This window comes from Eulemur rufifrons, chromosome 7 (assembly GCF_041146395.1).
Source record: "Eulemur rufifrons isolate Redbay chromosome 7, OSU_ERuf_1, whole genome shotgun sequence".
Lineage (NCBI taxonomy): Eukaryota > Metazoa > Chordata > Mammalia > Primates > Lemuridae > Eulemur > Eulemur rufifrons.
The window spans coordinates 142,693,073-142,710,961 of NC_090989.1; the positions used below are offsets into that span (position 1 = coordinate 142,693,073).

Here is a 17,889-nt window from a genome sequence, read left to right on the forward strand (position 1 = left end):
ACTTAGCACAAAGCCACCCACACAATTATAAGAGCAATTCAAAGTGTACATCACCCCTAACCAGGGCAAAAAAATGCATTCAGACATAAATGAAAATAAATGTTATCAGTTACTTTAATCAGCAAAAAAACAAAGCATAGAGCACATGCTTTATGACTACCCTGGGATCAAATTCTAGCTACCTACAAGAGAACCAGCTCCAGTGACAAGTCATTTCATTACCATCGTCTTCCTGGATTCCACTAGGAGGGGACCAGGACTGGGCTTAGGAAGGATGGGAAGACACCTGTGGATGTGTCTTCAATACTCCTGATCCCACACCAAAATAGACATGAAATTCAATACTGAACCTCACCTTACTACTATTAAGGGGATAGAAAAGAGAAGTATAAAATAGAGAGCATAGAATGTTTTAATGTGTAAATATCTAGAAATCATAAATTAGAATTAGATACATTATTTTGAATCTCATTAATGCTAACTTCCTAAAGCAACAACTTAAATTCCATCTTTTTAATGCACAGATTTTGGTTTAGGATGATTTGAGCTGTTCAGTAGAGGAAGAGAAGTTATGGGAATCTTAGTTTGCTTTATTGACTAGGGGATGTGACACAAGTCTAAAGGAACTCCTCACAGCTCTGCCAGGATGAAGGGTGCACACTACAATACACTAGATTATACCCAGAAATAGTGGTGGCCTTCTTCTTTACCAAGAAAGTGGTAAAGACTTCCTCTAAATACCATTTAGAGGAAGTCTGGATTCCTGCCGTGGAGGTGCAGAGGTCATTGGGAAAGAGATAATTGAATCAGAATTAGTGATGGGAACAAGGGATCACTCTCATATGGAGAGCTTCCCTCTGCTGCATCTTGCATCCTGAGCCTAAGGATCACCCCCCATATCTTCAACCAGTGTCTTTCTGTAATACATATTTCAAATTAGCTGCAAATGAGAGTATTGTCACATTTCTGGTGCGTTCACATTTGCTAAATAATGATTTAGCCAGACTTTGTCAAAGATGAGTCAACATTGTCAGAATTATATGGGAGAAGAATAAAGCTGAATTTGGAGATTAAAAAAGAAAACAATAAGGGATGGAACACGAAGCCTTTGAAAAGACTATTTTTTCTCCACTTTACCTCCCATGGCTTTCTCAAATTTTGAAGGAGTTTAAAAGCTAAAGTCACCTGGCTATTGCTGAAGGTCTATTAGTTCATGCCTGTAACCTGGTCTTTATCAGGTGGTCCTTGTCTCAAAACCAGCCCTCCTTGAGAACAGAGAGATTGTTTATATGGAAACATTGATGGAGGCTGGCAGGGCACTGAATATTTTCATCCAAAGCTCCTCTCAGAAGTGCTTTTGGTTTTGTGAGTTTTCTATTCCACTTCCTCCCTTTGCTTTACAAAGTTCCTGTCACAGATTAGCTATTTCATTTTTATTATCTCTTGGATCCATTTACCTTCTTATTGTTTTCCTGAAATAAAAGGAAAAGTTTAGTAAGTAAAGTTGAAGCAAAATCTAAAATATACCTTCTGTACAATTTGGTTGGTGAGTATTTCAATCAGGTATGTGCACTTCTAGCATCTTAACAGAACATTATGGTCTTTAAAAGATTATTTTTTAACAAAACTACCAATCACATCTGTGAGATTTGAATCAAGACTCAAGTATATCACATGGCTAATATGAAATTAAGGGTTATATTTATTATGCATGATTTATGTTTCATTCACTTATTTATAATCCTTTAGAATCTTAAGATATTTTACTAATGCATTATTTCCATCTGCAGAAAAAGCTTTGGAAAAATATTAGCAAAATCACTCTTTAAGCAGATTGGAAACCAATGAAAATGCAAATTTCATCAAATTTTTTATAAAGCACATGCAATTTTGCATACTCCTTAGAGATACTCTAGAGTCTTCAAAATTTACTTCTGACTATTGGACCTCTTCAAATACATTCACTCTCTTTCTATTTAAAGCTTGAGCAAGTGTGTTCTCTCACCTAAGGAGCTTTTCTTAATAATTTCCATTGATCCCCTTGGAAAGTTTTCATGTCAATGTATAGTGTTTACACTGTTTTTGTTATTTTCACAAGCTTTTCTATGTGAAAAGAATTAAATGGCTCTTTCCTCTGACCATGAAGGTTAAACTCACTGAGCAAAACTTTTACCATGGGTTAACAGAATAATTTCTGTGATTTGTGTGCTGGCAAAGCTTTGGTAAAGTAATATATATATATATATATATATCTCATAAAGTTGGAAAATGAATTAATAAATAGCTTCTCTGGACCTGTGTACATTTTTTCATAGCCAATTAATTGTATAATACTAAAGAGAAAGAAAAAAATTCTTCTATGGTGGGAGTTACTTTTAGGATAATTTAAGATCATAATTGCTTCTAAATATTAATTCATTATTGATTCAGGTCAGGAGAACTTATCCCCCATCCTTTCTGTAAGAGAAGTTAACAAGTATATTTTATACCATGTTTTTCTAGTTGTTTCTCCTTCACCGGCAGAGGGATCATGTGACATTTCTAGGTTTGGTTTTTCTGTTTGTAACATGCGTGTTATGTGTGACGTGTCATCTGTCTACATATCATTAAGGTGTTCACAGCACTGTTTGGGAGGCAACTGGTTTAATAAAGGGATTGGCAAAAAGGGTCTTGTCTAGATGACTCTTCCAAGAACAGTCCCACTTTGTACCGATCCAAGCCATTCATGCCATGTAATCCCGTCCTGTGCATCTTTCTGGCGGACTTGTTCCAGGGGCAATAGAGATGGCTCAGGGAGAACATCTGGAAGTCGCCAGAGCAGCTCAGAGAATGAACTCAAGTGGTCTGATCACCAAAGGGCCTGGAGCAGCACAGACTCTGACAGTTCCAACCGCAATCTGAAGCCCGCCATGACCAAGACGGCAAGTTTTGGGGGCATCACGGTGCTGACTAGAGGTGACAGCACATCCAGTACCAGAAGTACCGGGAAGCTGTCCAAAGCAGGTAGTTAGTACTAAATGGGTTTGTGTCCTGTGTTATTTTTTAGATTGTACCTAAGACTCATGGTTACCATTCCCTCTGACTTTGAGTTAACTAATAACAATGATATTAATTACAAGGATAGCTGGGACGTCAGAAGGTGCAATTTAAATAGGTTACTACCTCTTGCTAGCCATGTGCCTCGGTCATGTTATTAACCTCTCTGATTTTCAGTTTCCTTACCTATAAAACCTGGTTTATCATAGGATGTTACTCCAACTCTCCTCACTAGACTTAAAGCTGACTTACTTAAGTTTACCTCCATAAAGTTAATTTAAATTAGATCATATATATAAATGATTACCAGGGCATTATACCTGCATTATAGCATCTATTTAACAAAAGTTAACTATTGCTTTCTTTTTCCGATAACACTGTCATTACGACAAGCTATTGCTTTTTAATTTAGCACTATAATTTATTCTTTACAACCACAGTGTAAAGCTTCAGCTCTTGCATTGGCATACTGTTAGAATGATCCTGGACATGTGATTTAACCTACGTGCGCCTCTGTTTCCTCATCTAAGAAATGGAAGTAATAACAGTATCTATATTACAGAGTTATTGTGAAGACTAAAAGAGTCAATATACACAAAGCAACTCGAATAATTCCTGGCAAGTTATAAGCCCTCAATCAACACTAGTTCTTATTTATTTTTATTATTGTTATTTAATGTTTTCATCCCTGCTTTGCAGATGAGGGAAACCTTAGAAAGGTTTAGAGTTTCCGAGTTACCAAGTGCATGTATCCTTTTTTCTGTCTTTTTTTTTTTTCTTTCCAAGTGAATAGTGACATTTTGAGGCAGATAGCTCAAGTTTGCGTGAACAGTCTTTTGAAGATGAGTGATAATGAGAGATCCAGGAGAACCATAAACTTGCAGTAGCTTTAAACTGATGGAAGCATGACATGGAAGCATGGCATCGTGCTGCTCATTTGATTCTGCGGAATACCCTCGTGATCTGCCATTTCTAGCTTTTCTGGTCCCAAGAATCCTTCATCATTGTTTTTGAATTATTTTCAAATGTTCATCATTAAAATGCCTCTTAAAAAAATCCCAGGAAGGTGGCAAGTGACCATTCAGTAGTACTCCAGGGACTGAAATTTATGGTTTTGGTATGTGATTGTTTTTGCTTTGTTTGGGTTTGCCTCAGAAAGTCAGACTCCCTACTCTCACTAGGGTGAGGAGTTGAGAATTGTGATTCAGTGACATGCCCTGGGTGTCAGGATGTATTTGGTGGAGCACTCATGGTCCTGAGATAACAGGTGAGGGGGAAGTCAGGGCAGGGATGGGATGATGAATGGAGAACCCCAGTTACAGTGTAGACATGAGCTGCCCTGGACTGTGGATACTTTCCCAGTCAACCTTCCCACTCACGCTGGGGCCAAAGTTGCCAGGGGTGGGGGGATCGGCAAAATGTAGGTCCATCTGTTGATGGTTTAACATAAGTAAGTTGTTGACAAATTCCTCCTAAGAAATTATATGATGTTCTCCTACATAGGAAAAAAATTAATAGCATTTAGTCACAGCCGCTGCTTCATAGATCTATATCTATATCTACACACAGACACACACACACACACACACACACACAGTCGTACACACGCCCTCCTTCTTGGAAATATTCAGGTGGGCTCCTTCTGCCTTCCTGTAATCTTTATTCACTAATTGGTGAGTTCTTGATTTCTTACTCTAATTAATTGCTCTCATATCCCACTATTGAAGCAACTGAAGTAAAGAAAATCCACTGTGGTGCACTTGAGCTCTTGTAAACTAAGAAAGGTTAAATAGTTTCAAATCTCCTTAAAATGCAGAAACCAAGTGCTTTAAATGGTGCACTTAAAAATTCCAGCACGCCAAAAGAGCTCTCAAGATTTTTAAACTAACAGTCATTCTCCATGCACCAACCCCCAATCACTTCCAAAGCAAAGCTCTCTGGAAACATTTAAAACACCTCAAAAATGCTAAAATGCCATGTTATTTGAAGAATGATTAGAGATTGTAAGTGCTTCAGAATTTTTTTTTCTTTTAATCTAATGTCTTCATTTGAAAGCTTGTCAAGGTGCAGGCATGGAAAGGGAATAAAAACTTAAAGGAGATCAAGATAGGATGTCAAAACAAACTTACAATTTCCCAAGATGGATTTATGAAGCAAAACTGTCAAGTTTTGCTGTCATGGATCTTCAGAACAGCACAAGTTTTCAATTTTTTACCTCATTGTTCACAGTGGAATTGCAAACTTTTTTTTTGACCTTTTAGAAACCAAGTCTGGAGTTGTGACATTTAAGTTACTCTTCCCCTCCTCTAATTACATGGGTTCTAGCTTTAAATAGAGAATAAGGAGATGTTTTCCATGTCAGAAACATGTTTCACTACATTTCAGAAAAAAGCATACTACCGAAGTGTGAATGCACAGGCACAGTCTCCTGTGGCACCGGCTGCCTGCGAGATGCCCAGCACATGTCTGTGGAGGTAGACGATGCCATGACATCCTCCTTAAGGAGAGCGCTCGAATAATACTTGCGCTGCACCCCCTGCTGTTTCTTGGTAATAGTTACGTGGTTGAAAAATAAGAGTATGGCATCTATTTCTTCCCACATTGGCCTAGCTACAGTTTTACTACCCACCCCCAATCTTCAAAGCACCCAAAGCAGGGTTTCTCAAGTGTAGCTGCATCAGAATCACCCGAAGGACTTGTTAAATCCCAGATTGCTGGGCCCATGCCCAGAGTTTCTGAGTCAGTAGGTCTGGGGTGGGGCCTGAGAATTTGCATTTGTACCCAGTTCCCAGTTGCTCCTGATGCTGCTTGTCTGGGAACCAAACTTGGAAAACAACTACTCTGGAGAAACAAGGTGTCCTTTTGTTTTAATAATTCAGGTGGTCCAGTATGTTGTTTTCTGGATGCAAGGCTGTTCTTGCTGTTGTCTACATCCTAGAGTATTTCTGGACCCAATGCAAGACAGACACTTCATCTTTCCACCACTTCCTCTTCTTCATGTTTATTTTCATTAGTACACTAATACATCTGGATATTCTCTTTTCCCTGATAATTTTGGAAGCTTTAGATTATTCTATTGAACTCTTACCCTGTGACTCTGGAAATATTTTCTCAAATTATTAAGTCAGGGAAAAAAAAAAAAAAACCTTTATGTCTGGAGTCCTTGTAAGAGAAAAATTGCACCAGATGGGTTAAAGACTTTATTGATAACTATTGCAATAGAGATTAAGACTATTGCAATAGGGGAGATAGAACTCGGCGACACTGAATCAAAAGGCAGGAGGGTTTTAAGCATTGGAGTGAGCTAGCAGAGAAGTTTTGGAGGAGTTAAAGAGGAGATTGGTCAATTGGTCAATGTGATTAGGCCGTCAAGTTTGCTAATCGGTGCTTGAGTAAGTTAGGCTTCTACCCTCCCACAGAAACTGAGAGATAGAGGCTCTATTTTTCTTGGTGATTACATTTCGAAAATATCGATTTCAGGTCTTTAGGAAAGACGTTCCTGGGTTGTAAAACTGGCGTCTTAATGGAGCAGAAATGCTCTAGGGAAAGGGAGGTAGGAGCTTCTAGTCTGGAAGTAACCTGTCTAAAGTTTGGTTAAGCTGAGGGGAACAGAAAGCTCATCTTCATCATAGCTCACCATTTAATTTGGTGGGTTGTGTTTTACAAAAAGGTATATTATATTGAGGTCTAAAAGAGTAGTCACTTCCTGAAGAAAACTCAGCCTATATGTGGCAGAACGAGAGCCAAAACCCAGGATCCTTCCTTGCTGGGGTGTGTTCCCTCTGCTCCAAGGAAATTTGCTCATACCCTTCCTCTTCTTCCTATCACCTTCCTGGTTTGCCATTTTGCTTTGCCTTGTGATCTCTTTTCCTTTCTTTTCCCATGTTTCCCTTTTTCTTTTCACCCTTTCTCTCTTGCACGTTCACGTGAGTCTCTCACCAGCCATTCTGATGTCTTCTCCCTCCCCTCCCCCTTAGGGGTCCGGCCTCAGCTTCTCAGCATACCACTGTGAGTAGCGTCCTGTCTGTCTAGTACCTCCTAGAACTTGCCACAGGCTTGGTCAGGTCAGGTTTATGACGCGGAGGTAAATACATGACCTGCTGGCTCAGAGAGTGGTCTGTGGAGGGAAGCTGTATGGGCTGCGCCCAGACTATACCACACATGCCATGAGCTTTGGGACATTTACTGACTATGTCTAAGGATCAGTTTTCATCTTCAAAATGAGGTCTCTATGAGTACTTGTCACATAGACATACTCTTCACATATTTTCCCCAGTTATCATTAAGCCCATGATTAAAGGAAACCAGAAATACTTTTAACTCTTGGGCACCCAAAATCCTAAAGTTCTCAAATATGAATTTCAATTTTTTTAAAAAGATCTTTGAACAGTTTTAATCCTGTGCCTTTTATCACCACTGCTAGCGTTCATTTTTTTATCAAGTACTTTACTGCAGGCTGTGTGCAGAATTTTGTTCCCCCTGGTCTGGGGGATTGATGCTTACAAGCTGGTCAAGGCTGGTTATCAGGCAGCTGGCAGGGCCTGTTCCTGAGCCCTCGCTGCATGCTGGTCCCTGAGCCATCCCTCCCAGGAGGTTTGACTTCTTCTTTATCTTTGCAAGTGCTGAGAGTTTAAGCCAAATTTAGTTTTTCTTCCTTCCTTTAATGTGTGAAATCAAATCATTTACATTATGTCCTTGTTGTTCCTATCAATGCTGCTACATTTGCCCCAGGCGATGGAGGGGAAGGACACTGTAAATTGGCGGTTAATGGCCATCTTTCTAAAGCCACAATTAAGTCACTCTTTAGATTTGATTGTGACACTTCAGTGTGTGTGCATCAACCAACACACACCCATGCCAGCACTAGTTTACACCTCAAATCAGAGTTGGGAACGTGCTCTGTTGTCTCCAGTGCTTTCTCACTGTCTAGCCCCTGAGCCTGCAGATGAGCGGAATCATTTTCAGATGACCTTACACGTCTGGGTGCAGGAGGTCTTGTCATATCATTGCTGTCGTTGCCTTTGTTGTTGACTCTGCTCTAGTGTCAAACATGTAGTGTAGCATCAAATCATACATGGCATATGCAACTACAATCTGCATTGAGACTATGACCTCAGAGTCATAATTTTAGTGATACTGTCTCAAAACTACTATTAGCATTTTCAGTATTCCTATTACGTCTTTTATTTTTCTCCCCATACATTACTCAGAACCCCATCAGCATTCTAAACCATTTAGATAGAATATTCTGAATTGACTTAAAACATTACTATTATTAATGTTAATAATCAAGTGATGGGAAAAGCAGAAAAGATACCCAGCTGGGAACACTTGGGACAGTCCGTGGTATATGCATATCAACACTCAGGAGGCATTGTAGGGCCTTGGTTAAAGCTTGATGAGTCTGCGTAGGTCAAATTCCAGCTCTGGCATTTTCTGGCTAAAGCAGCTGGCTTGAGTTCCTTAACTTCTTTATACTTCAGTTTCCCCATCTCTATAGTCAATAATAGTGTTTATTATTGAAGTATTTATTCAGGTGCTTACACATACTGAATGCTCAATAAATTGTACTATTTCTCCAAAATTATCACACTCTGCAATTGCTCCTCATCTCTGTAATTGCATGTTGCATTCATTTCACTCATTTTAAGAGATCTCCAGTTTAATTTAAGGCACATTTTAGAATCTTGGAAAGAATGTTAACTATTGCTTATATATTTTGACCTTTTTCTTTACACAGAGGAATACATTTTTTAATGACATAAATCAATAGTGTAGGCTAATGATTTAATAAATGTCTCGTACTACATTCTTGTAACCTATGATATTATTATCTATATCATCTATTTGTCTGAATTGGCAGTAATAAAATTTTTGCTTGGTGTATTTTCTTTCAGCTGCTCTGGTTAATACATAGCGCCCAGAACAGCCATGGTTGAGGGTGCTGGAGCTGCTTGGCCTTTGCTAAAGTAAAAGGCAGTGAGCGCCCAATGGGCATGGAATATGGCAGGTGTTTCTCTCTTTGAACATAGTGGAGAGAGAGGAAAGATGATTAGATTTCACCTTAGGGGCTTCAGCACACTATTCCAGTTGCCTACATGCTTGAGAAACCCATAGTCTACAAACGTCCCTGTGATTTTACTCTTCTGTGTCACCTGAAGGATGCTCCATCATTATGAAGGCCAAGCCCTCCTTGGTCCATCCCTTGGCCATATTAGTAAGAATTCTTCAAATATGTAAAATGCAGTATGGCATCTTAAGCACGTAAATATATTATGTTAATAATATTAGTAATACCCATCACCTATTTGTCACATAATTTATGCCAGACCTAATATTTAATTCCTTGAATCCCTTTAAAAATTTTTGAAATGTCTAAAGTCTATGTTGTTTCAACTTTATGCAAAAGGAAACTAATATTCAATGGTTGAAAGTTGCCTCTGGCCAGAGGTTAGAAAGAATCAGAGTCCTGATTCCTCCGTGACTCCCTGACTTTCAATGCTATACACTCCTAAACCATGTAACTCCTTAAAAGAGACCCTATTTGATTTTGAACTTTGTTCACTCAAATATGCTATGCTCCTAATAGGAATGATCCAGACAGTCTACTCATATATCAAAAGTAAAAGATTGTTTCTGACTATCCCCCTTCAAAATTCAGCTGTATGGGCATTGAAGAACTAGTGCTTTAGAATCATGCACATGACCAGCACACCACAGGACTCTTCCTTCAGCTGCAGTTTCTTTAACCTCCATCCCACTTATTTTATTCTTATCATTCCAGTGCAGACATGTATTTCCATAGTATTAATTACTCGGGAATTTGGGAGACAGTTTGCAGGTTCTGAATTCAGGATTTTAGGGTACCATTTAGCAATTTATCACCCTAGTAGGACATGAAAAAGCTGAAAGAGAGAATACAGGTGAACTCATTCTTTTAAAAAAATTATTTTTAATTATTATGGTTACATAATAATAAAAATTACATATATTTATAAGGTACATGTGATGTTTGATACAGGTATACAATGTGTATTAATCAAATCAGAGTAATTGGGGTATCCATCACCTCAAAGACTTATTATTTCTTTACGTTAGGAACATTCCAATTCCTGTCTTTTAGTTATTTTAAAGTATATCGTAACATTGTTGACTACAGTCACTTTGTTGTACTATCAAATGTTGTTCATTCTATCTAACTATCTAACTGTATTTTTATACCCACTCCCCACTTCACCCCTACTTCCTCATCCCTGCCTCACTACTCTTCCCAGCCTTCAGTAGCCATCATTCTACTCTGTCTCCATGAGAACAACTGTTTTAATATTTAGCTTCCACATATGGGTGAGAACATGTGAGATTTGTCTTTCTGTGCTGGGCTTATTTCACTTAACATAATGTTCCTGTTCCATCCATGTTATTGCATGGCAAGATTTCATTCCTTTTTATGGCTATATAATATTCCATTGTGTATATGTACCACAACTTCTTTTTTCTTTTTATTTTTTTTGCTCTTTCTTTTCTTTTTTTTTTATTTCAGCTTACTATGGGGGTACAAAAGTTCACGTTATATATATTGCCCATGCCCCCCCATTTGTTGATGGACATTTAGACTGATTCCAAATGTTGGCTATTGTAAATAGTGCTGCAATAAACATGGGAGTGTCAATATCTTTTTGATATACTGATTTCCTTTCTTTTGGATATACCGAGCAATGGGATTGCCGGGTCATAGGTAGTTCTATTTTTAGTTTTATGAGGAACCTCCATACCGTTCTCCATAGTGGTTGCACTAATTTACATTCCTACCAACAGTATATGAGGGTTCCCTTTTCTCCACATCTTCACGGGCATTTGTTATTGCCTGTCTTTTGATAAAAACCATTTTAACTGGGGTGAGGTGATATCTCATTGTAGTTTTCATTTGCTTTTCTCTGATAACTAGTGATGTTGAGCATTTTTTCATACACCTGTTGACCATTTTGTATGTCTTCTTTTGAAAAATGTCTATTCAGATCATTTGCCCATTTTTAATTGGATTATTTTGGTTTTTTCCCTATTGAGTTGTTGGAACAACAGAGCTCATTCATAATTTCTCCTTTCCTAGAAAATTGATACATCTGAAAAATATGTAGCAAAGATTTCAATGAAATATGAGCCTAAAATATGGAAAAGGCATTAGTTAATTTCATCCTGAAACACACACCTCAAATTCTTTAATGATGGATTATAGAAAATTGAGTCTGAAGACTCAGATCTGTGCTTTCTCTCTGCCAGGTTCTGAGTCTTCTAGCAGCACGGGCTCCTCAGGATCACTGTCCCGCACCCATCCACCTCTCCAGAGCACACCCCTGGTCTCAGGCATGGCAGCCGGTTCTCCAGGCTGTGTGCCCTATCCTGAGAATGGAATGGGGGGCCAGGTCGCTCCCAGCAGCACCAGCTACATCCTCCTTCCACTTGAAGCTGCAACAGGCATCCCACCCGGAAGCATCCTTCTTAATCCACATACAGGTCAGTTACTATCTGCTTTATCAGGGACACAAGGTTATCAGAGGTTTGTTCTTGTGTTTGATCTTATGAATTTGCTAGCAAGTTTTCTGAAAATTTCTGAACAGGAGTGATGAGTACATGAACTGCTGTGTAGAATCTTTGTTTAGATAGAACATATCTGTAGCTATATCTGTATCTCCATATTTATATCTCCTTATCAACATTGATATTGATGCAGATATAAACACTTCCCAGAAGCATTCCACTTTTTTCTCTGCCTTCCCTTCCCTTATCAAAATGTCTCTCATGAGATACTTTAGGAGCTAAAATCAGAGCAAACAGTGTGAAGAGCTGGGATATACTAATTAAAATTTTGTGTTTTTCAGACTAGATCCCAGGTTAGCCTGCATTGTGTCAAAAGTGGTTTTGCATCTGGGGATATTTCAGGAAACTGAGGTAGCATTGGAGACATATAATGGATTTTTAACCATAGAAGTTGCTTTCTCTCCTTCCAACTTCACCCAGCTCCTATGAGGGAATAAGAAATAGCAGTGGTGATGAGGATACAGAGAGCAAATTCTTGGTATTTTAGAAATGTTAGGCCTAGACTGGTTTTGGTAGGATTTAGAAAATTGTTCACTACATGATTATGGTTTCTCCCATGATGAATGGCCATTGATTCTTTAATTTTTAATTTCTCTAGTGGATCAGTTAACTTATGCGATGATTTCGAAGCACCTAGGGCATTGAGATTCTAACATTAGCAAATAGACTGAGGCATATCTGCTTCAGGGGGGCAACTTCTCATCCAGGGGCAATTTTGCCCATACCCCCAAGACTATTTGGCAGTATTTGGAGACATTTTGATTAGCATGACCTGGGGAGGAGGGGACTGCTACTGACATCTAATAGGTAGAGACCAGAAATGCCACTAAACATCCTGCACTATACAGGACAGACCCCATGAGCAGGATTATCTGTATGCCAGTAGTGCCGTAGCTGAGAATCCCTAGTTTAGAAAGCTTGACACTGACTAGTCACTTCTTAAGAGGCCTTTATTAGGGACTGGAAAAAAATGGAATTGTCTTGAAATAGACCTGAAGTTTGGTTTAGATCATTTCAGAGCATTTCTTCAATTAGCTAAGCTTGAAAATGTAAAACTGGATGAGTATCTCATAAAAATGATCTGTTTCAATCTTCTCACATAGATAGTGCTACTAGTAATTAGGAAATGGAGAGAAACTTGAGACTATAGTAAAATAGTTACTTGAAATAATTGCCACATTTTCATAAAACATATGGCACATTCTTAAGGCATGTTGTTTGATTGAGGCATATTGAAAATGCCATAAGCTTGAGGGAAAAGAAGGCATAATCATTTTATTGAAAACCATTTGAAAACTTCAGATTAGATTCTTCTAAGGAGGATTTTTAGATTGCTTTTATTTTATGTGGATTATTGTAAGCACTATAAAGGAAATTCAAAGAAGACCAGGTTCGTATTCATTACTCTAGGTACTGATCAAAGTGTGATCTGACTCTGTTGGTTTAAATTCTTCCACTTTTAATTGAGATGAAGGGCTTGCAGAAAAGAGCACACACATTTGTTTTGAGTGGTTTGTTTTAAGCAAAATTACAGAGTGTTTCAAAAAAGCTCAACAGAGTATTTTTCGGGCTATAATGCAGGAATATTATTTGTAATGATCTCATGGTTGTGCATGTGTATGTGTATATTATCATCTATAATCTTGTTTATAGAAAAAAGAAATAGAGTGCTGTTTGGTGCCAAGTCCCAATTCTTATTCATTGGACTGAGTCATTTAGAGCTGTTATCAAAATATCTCTTTTGTAAAAGGATCCCAACTAAGGAAAAGGATATAATAACACTGTTGAACAGCTCCTCTATACACATTTGTCTGATCTGGCAAATGCTAGATTGAAAATATCCCTAGACCAGAAGGAAAATGCATTATATAATATAGTGTATACTGTAGCTGAATGGTGAGATGCAAGGTGAATTATTGCATTTCTTCTTTTTTAGATTATGTTTATTTTTGTAAATTGAAAATATACACCTGTATATGTGAACATGTATTTATTATGTATTATGTTTATGTGCATCTGTGGTGTATGGTATGTTTCTGCATACGTATGTATATATCTAGCAATCTCTTATATGACCTCTACTGTTGAAACTAAAAATTTGCCTCCTTTGAGCTGCAATTCATCTTCTTTATCTGCCATCCTTGTGAAGCTAGAAACCACACCCTTTCCTAAATACCTTTCTTCCAAGTACACAACAGAAATACTTTGGTGTTAGGCATCAAAAGCATATCACTACTTTGCTTCTCATGTTAATTGCCCTTGGGTTCATTTCCTTGTTACTAACACATTTATAAGCTCCTTGTGGAGAGGAATAATAGTTATTTGATTTTATTTTTTGCTTCCCCAGAATGGATAACAAAGTCTTAGGCACTGTACAGGTGTTCAATAATTATTGCATTATTGAAATAATGTCTATTGCCCATTATATACGTTGATCTGGAGAGTGGAGCAGTTCTTCACTTAATGTCATATATTTGGAATGTGGTTTATGTATAAATTACGATGGATAAAGTATCTGTCTTAAGCAAGAATAAGACAATCAGTGATTTAAAAATACTAAGGTGTCTGCCAATCATATGTCTACTAAATAAAACAAAAATGAAACTTCCTTTGTCAGTACAATTGACTTGGCTCTTACCAAGTACTAAGTATTTGGCACACTGAAACCAACCTACTCACAAATACCCTTTCAGTTCCCTCAACACAACCATAACTTTTAATTTTGTCTGGCCTCAGACTCAGCTTTTAGCTGGTCCATTTCTAACTGAAGACCTCTTGCCTGTTCTTTCTTTGCTCTTTAGGCATCTTGATGAGTGAGCTGCCACAGAGGCTGTTTTACAAAGTTGTCTCTGTCTGACATCTTCATCTTTGCAAGGCAAGCCTAGAGTCTTGGATTAGATCTTTCTCCAGCTGTCTTGAACCCAGAATCTTTTGGGAAATTTTTAGCAGAAAGCTCAGCTTTGTTGGGCTGATTTTTGTTGTTGTTGTTGTTGTTGTTGTTTTTTCCAGCTCAATGTAATCTAGAAATGCCAATAGGTATTGGCATCCCTCAAGTACTTGTCAATGCCTGTGTATGTTGTTTGCCATTTTGCTTTGCCTTTATCTGGTGCAAATTCAATATCTGTGTTATGTTAGGGCATGCCATCTGCAGGGACCTCACTTTGAGGAGCCTCTTAAGGCTGTTCTCCATCACGTGCTTCTAATGAGCTTCCATTTTTATTTTTCTCAGGACTTCTAGCACGAGTTTATCCAAACTGCTTCCACATTTTTCTTAAATGTGCCATGAAATTTCTGTATGCTACTTACAAGTGTATCATTGCAAGATCTGACTTAATCCTTGCCTATGCATAATCAGTAGCTCCCTTAGAATTTGAATATCTCCTTCTAAGGAGCAGAAAAGGAAAATCTCTTTTTCTCACCCTTTCTTTCTCTTTTTAAATAATTACCCTTCTATCAATTATATAGCAGAAGTGCTTTGGTGTTAGAAACCAAGAGCATATGACTACTTTGCTTCTTGTGTGAATTGCCCATGGGTGCATTTCCTTAGTATCAGCACATTTATAAGCCCCTTGTGGGGAGGGACCATATTTAATTATTTTTTATTTATTTGTTTAATTTTTTTTTTTTTTTTGCTTCCCTGGAATGGATGAAAAAGTCTTAGGCACTATGCAGATACTCGATAATTACATTGTTATTAAAATAACATCTACTACCCATTATACATTGTTAATGTTGATACTGGAAGCAGTTTTTCACCTATTGTCATATATTTGAGAGGAACGAACACTCTGCGTTTGGTCTTTTCATCTGCCCCCGCTCTGCACTTAAGGTGCTCTGGCTTATTTCTGTCATTGCACTGTCTTTACCTGTGCCAGCACACGTGTCAGGGCCTGTTGGGCATGCAGTTTCTGTGCAGTTTCTGACATGAAAGCCTCCTCCCGGATGAACAGGCCCAGGGCTAGCCAGTCCTCTTTCCCTTGGTCTTTGGCAGCTGTCATTCAAACTAACTGCTTATATTCAGTAGTAATTGCATCTGGATTGGTAGAAATCATAGAATATAGAGAGGTTGTCATTGCCTGACTTGAAAACCAGTCGTCATCTATCCTGGGTCTCTTAGGAAATTGCTTTTCTTCTCTTCCCTGGCATCCATCTTCTTTTATCCTCTTCTGTTCTTTCCACCTCTCCTTGGTGAGCACAAAATCCATCTTTTATACTCTCCTCTCTTTCTGGAAGAACCTGCCATCTCTTTCTACTTTGGTAAATCATTAGTTTTCGTATGCAATTATTTAGAAAGACTCTTTTCTTCTAGTCCATGGTACTATTAATCACATTTCAAACAAAGGTGCTAGAGTTTATCTAAACAGACATATGAATATTTTGGGGTTATGTTTTTAAACCCTAATAATTGTTGTTTTTTTATACTTCCTTAGTTCTCACTGGGGTAAATCAAAAGTCATATAGTAATATAGTTACAATGCTTTCTTTTTACGTGTGTGTGTGTGTGTGTGTGTGTGTGTATCAACACGGTGAGACTGACTTTGAAATAATTTGAAATAATTTGAAATATCTCAAATGATTTTGAGATAAAGTTGTATACTTGTCTCTGGAGATTTTTTTAAAGTTAAGTACCTAAAATTGTCCTCTTATCTTTCTAAAATGAAAAACAGGAAAACTAAAGATTAGAACACTTAAGGGGCTGATAAATTTTTGAAAATTGAAGTATTTTTTTTTTAATTCTTTCCCAAGTTGCTGGCTTGGGGGGGGGGTGGGAAATGGGTTACAGGTTTTGAATCTAGAAGAAAGTTATTTTTTAAAAAGAAAATAAACTTAAAACAATAAAATGTAGTTAAAATTAAATGACAATGATAGGAAAACAAGTACCTGAAATATGAAGAATATATTAAAAAAAAAGAGAGAGAAAATACTTGATTTAGTCATTGTTCCGAGAATATAGTTCTGGTGCCTTTGATTTCTCATCACAGTACATTCTTGTTGGTTATGAAATTCTTATCAGGACTTTCTTAGTTCTGGAAGGTATGTTTATGAATATGCAACATTTAAAGTTTCTTGTTATAAGCAAACAAATACATTTGTGCTCAAAATCTATGGTAGTACTGAGCAACGCTAAGGTGCCCTTACGGTTCCCAGGTGAGCCAAAATCAAATCCATTGCTGTCTGGCTTCACTGCAACCTCAGCATTTCTTCCCTGCCCAACATGTTCCACTTCACTTTCTTAATTGTATTCATTGAGATATTCATATAAAATACATAAGTGAAATGCGTGACCTGCACACATCTGAGTTGTAAGCCTTGGTAAATTTTTACATATGTGAACACCTGTGGAAACATCACCCTGAATGAGACATAGAACATGTCTAGTCTTCTCGTGGGTTCCCTCATGCCCTCTCAGAGGTACCGCAAATCTGACTTCTATTGCCATGGATTAGTTTTGCCTGATCTTGTATGTAATTGATGGTATTATACAGTAGATGCCCTTTTGTGATTGATTTCTTTCACTTAGCCTATTCTCTTAGTTAATTAGCTTAGTTTCCATTTTATAAGTGTGTTCTTATTGTATGAATAGCATAAATACTTTTTTTCAGTAGAATAATTTATTTCCTCTGGGTCAGATTTTAGATTTTACCTCTGTCTTGCACCCTTTTGTTGCTAATTTTACTCATATGACTGGTGATTCTTGGTTGAGAGATATATATATGTATATGTGCATGTGTGTATATATATATTTTATTATTATTAAAGAACAAGGCTGATTTCCTCTGCCATCACATGCTTCTTACTCTGGATAAGAATGTTATGGAAGCCCTGTGTATCAGAACAATGTATGAACTGAGAGAGTTTAAATATGTGCTTGGGAAAATCAGTATGCTGCCTCTGCCGTCTCCCTAATGCCAAGATGAGGAGGACTTTCCTTGGAAATACCGACCCCATTCCGGGAGCTCTGTTTCTTCTAGGCATTTGCTCAGACTTTTATAGAATATTTCTGTGACTCAGTTTGTAGGAGCACATTGCTATTGCTCCTTTTCCAGTAGGGTTGCAGGGATTATGGAAAAGGGAAGAAGGGACTCACCAATAGCTCCACAGTTTGCCAATCCATTTATCCATGATCGGATTCTTGTCATTCTTTACCTGCCAATACCAGGTGTGATTTCACTGTGAATCATGCCTCCATCTCATCTGACTTTTCAAGCATTGATTAATAATTTTCGATTACAGTTGGATTTATTTTTCATGTTTACC

The 17,889-nt window shown here is 37.8% G+C and overlaps 1 protein-coding gene across 42 annotated transcripts in view; it reads left to right on the forward strand.

Annotated features, from left to right (window-relative positions):
• The window catches only part of ARPP21 (cAMP regulated phosphoprotein 21), a 148,862-nt gene that overhangs the window by 77,278 nt on the left and 53,695 nt on the right, over positions 1-17,889 (forward strand). For 33 of the 42 annotated variants that reach the window (XR_011233895.1, XR_011233896.1, XM_069473401.1 and 30 more), the window contains 2 exons: positions 2,774-3,003; positions 11,314-11,547. Coding sequence is in view for 40 of the 42 variants with exons in the window: in XM_069473401.1 (XP_069329502.1) it covers positions 2,774-3,003; positions 11,314-11,547 (464 nt within the window). In the remaining 2 variants the exon portion in view is untranslated. Of the gene's footprint in view, positions 1-2,773; positions 3,007-11,313; positions 11,548-17,889 lie in introns of all 42 variants that reach the window. The other 9 variants (XM_069473406.1, XM_069473423.1, XM_069473407.1 and 6 more) reach the window with 3 other exon arrangements.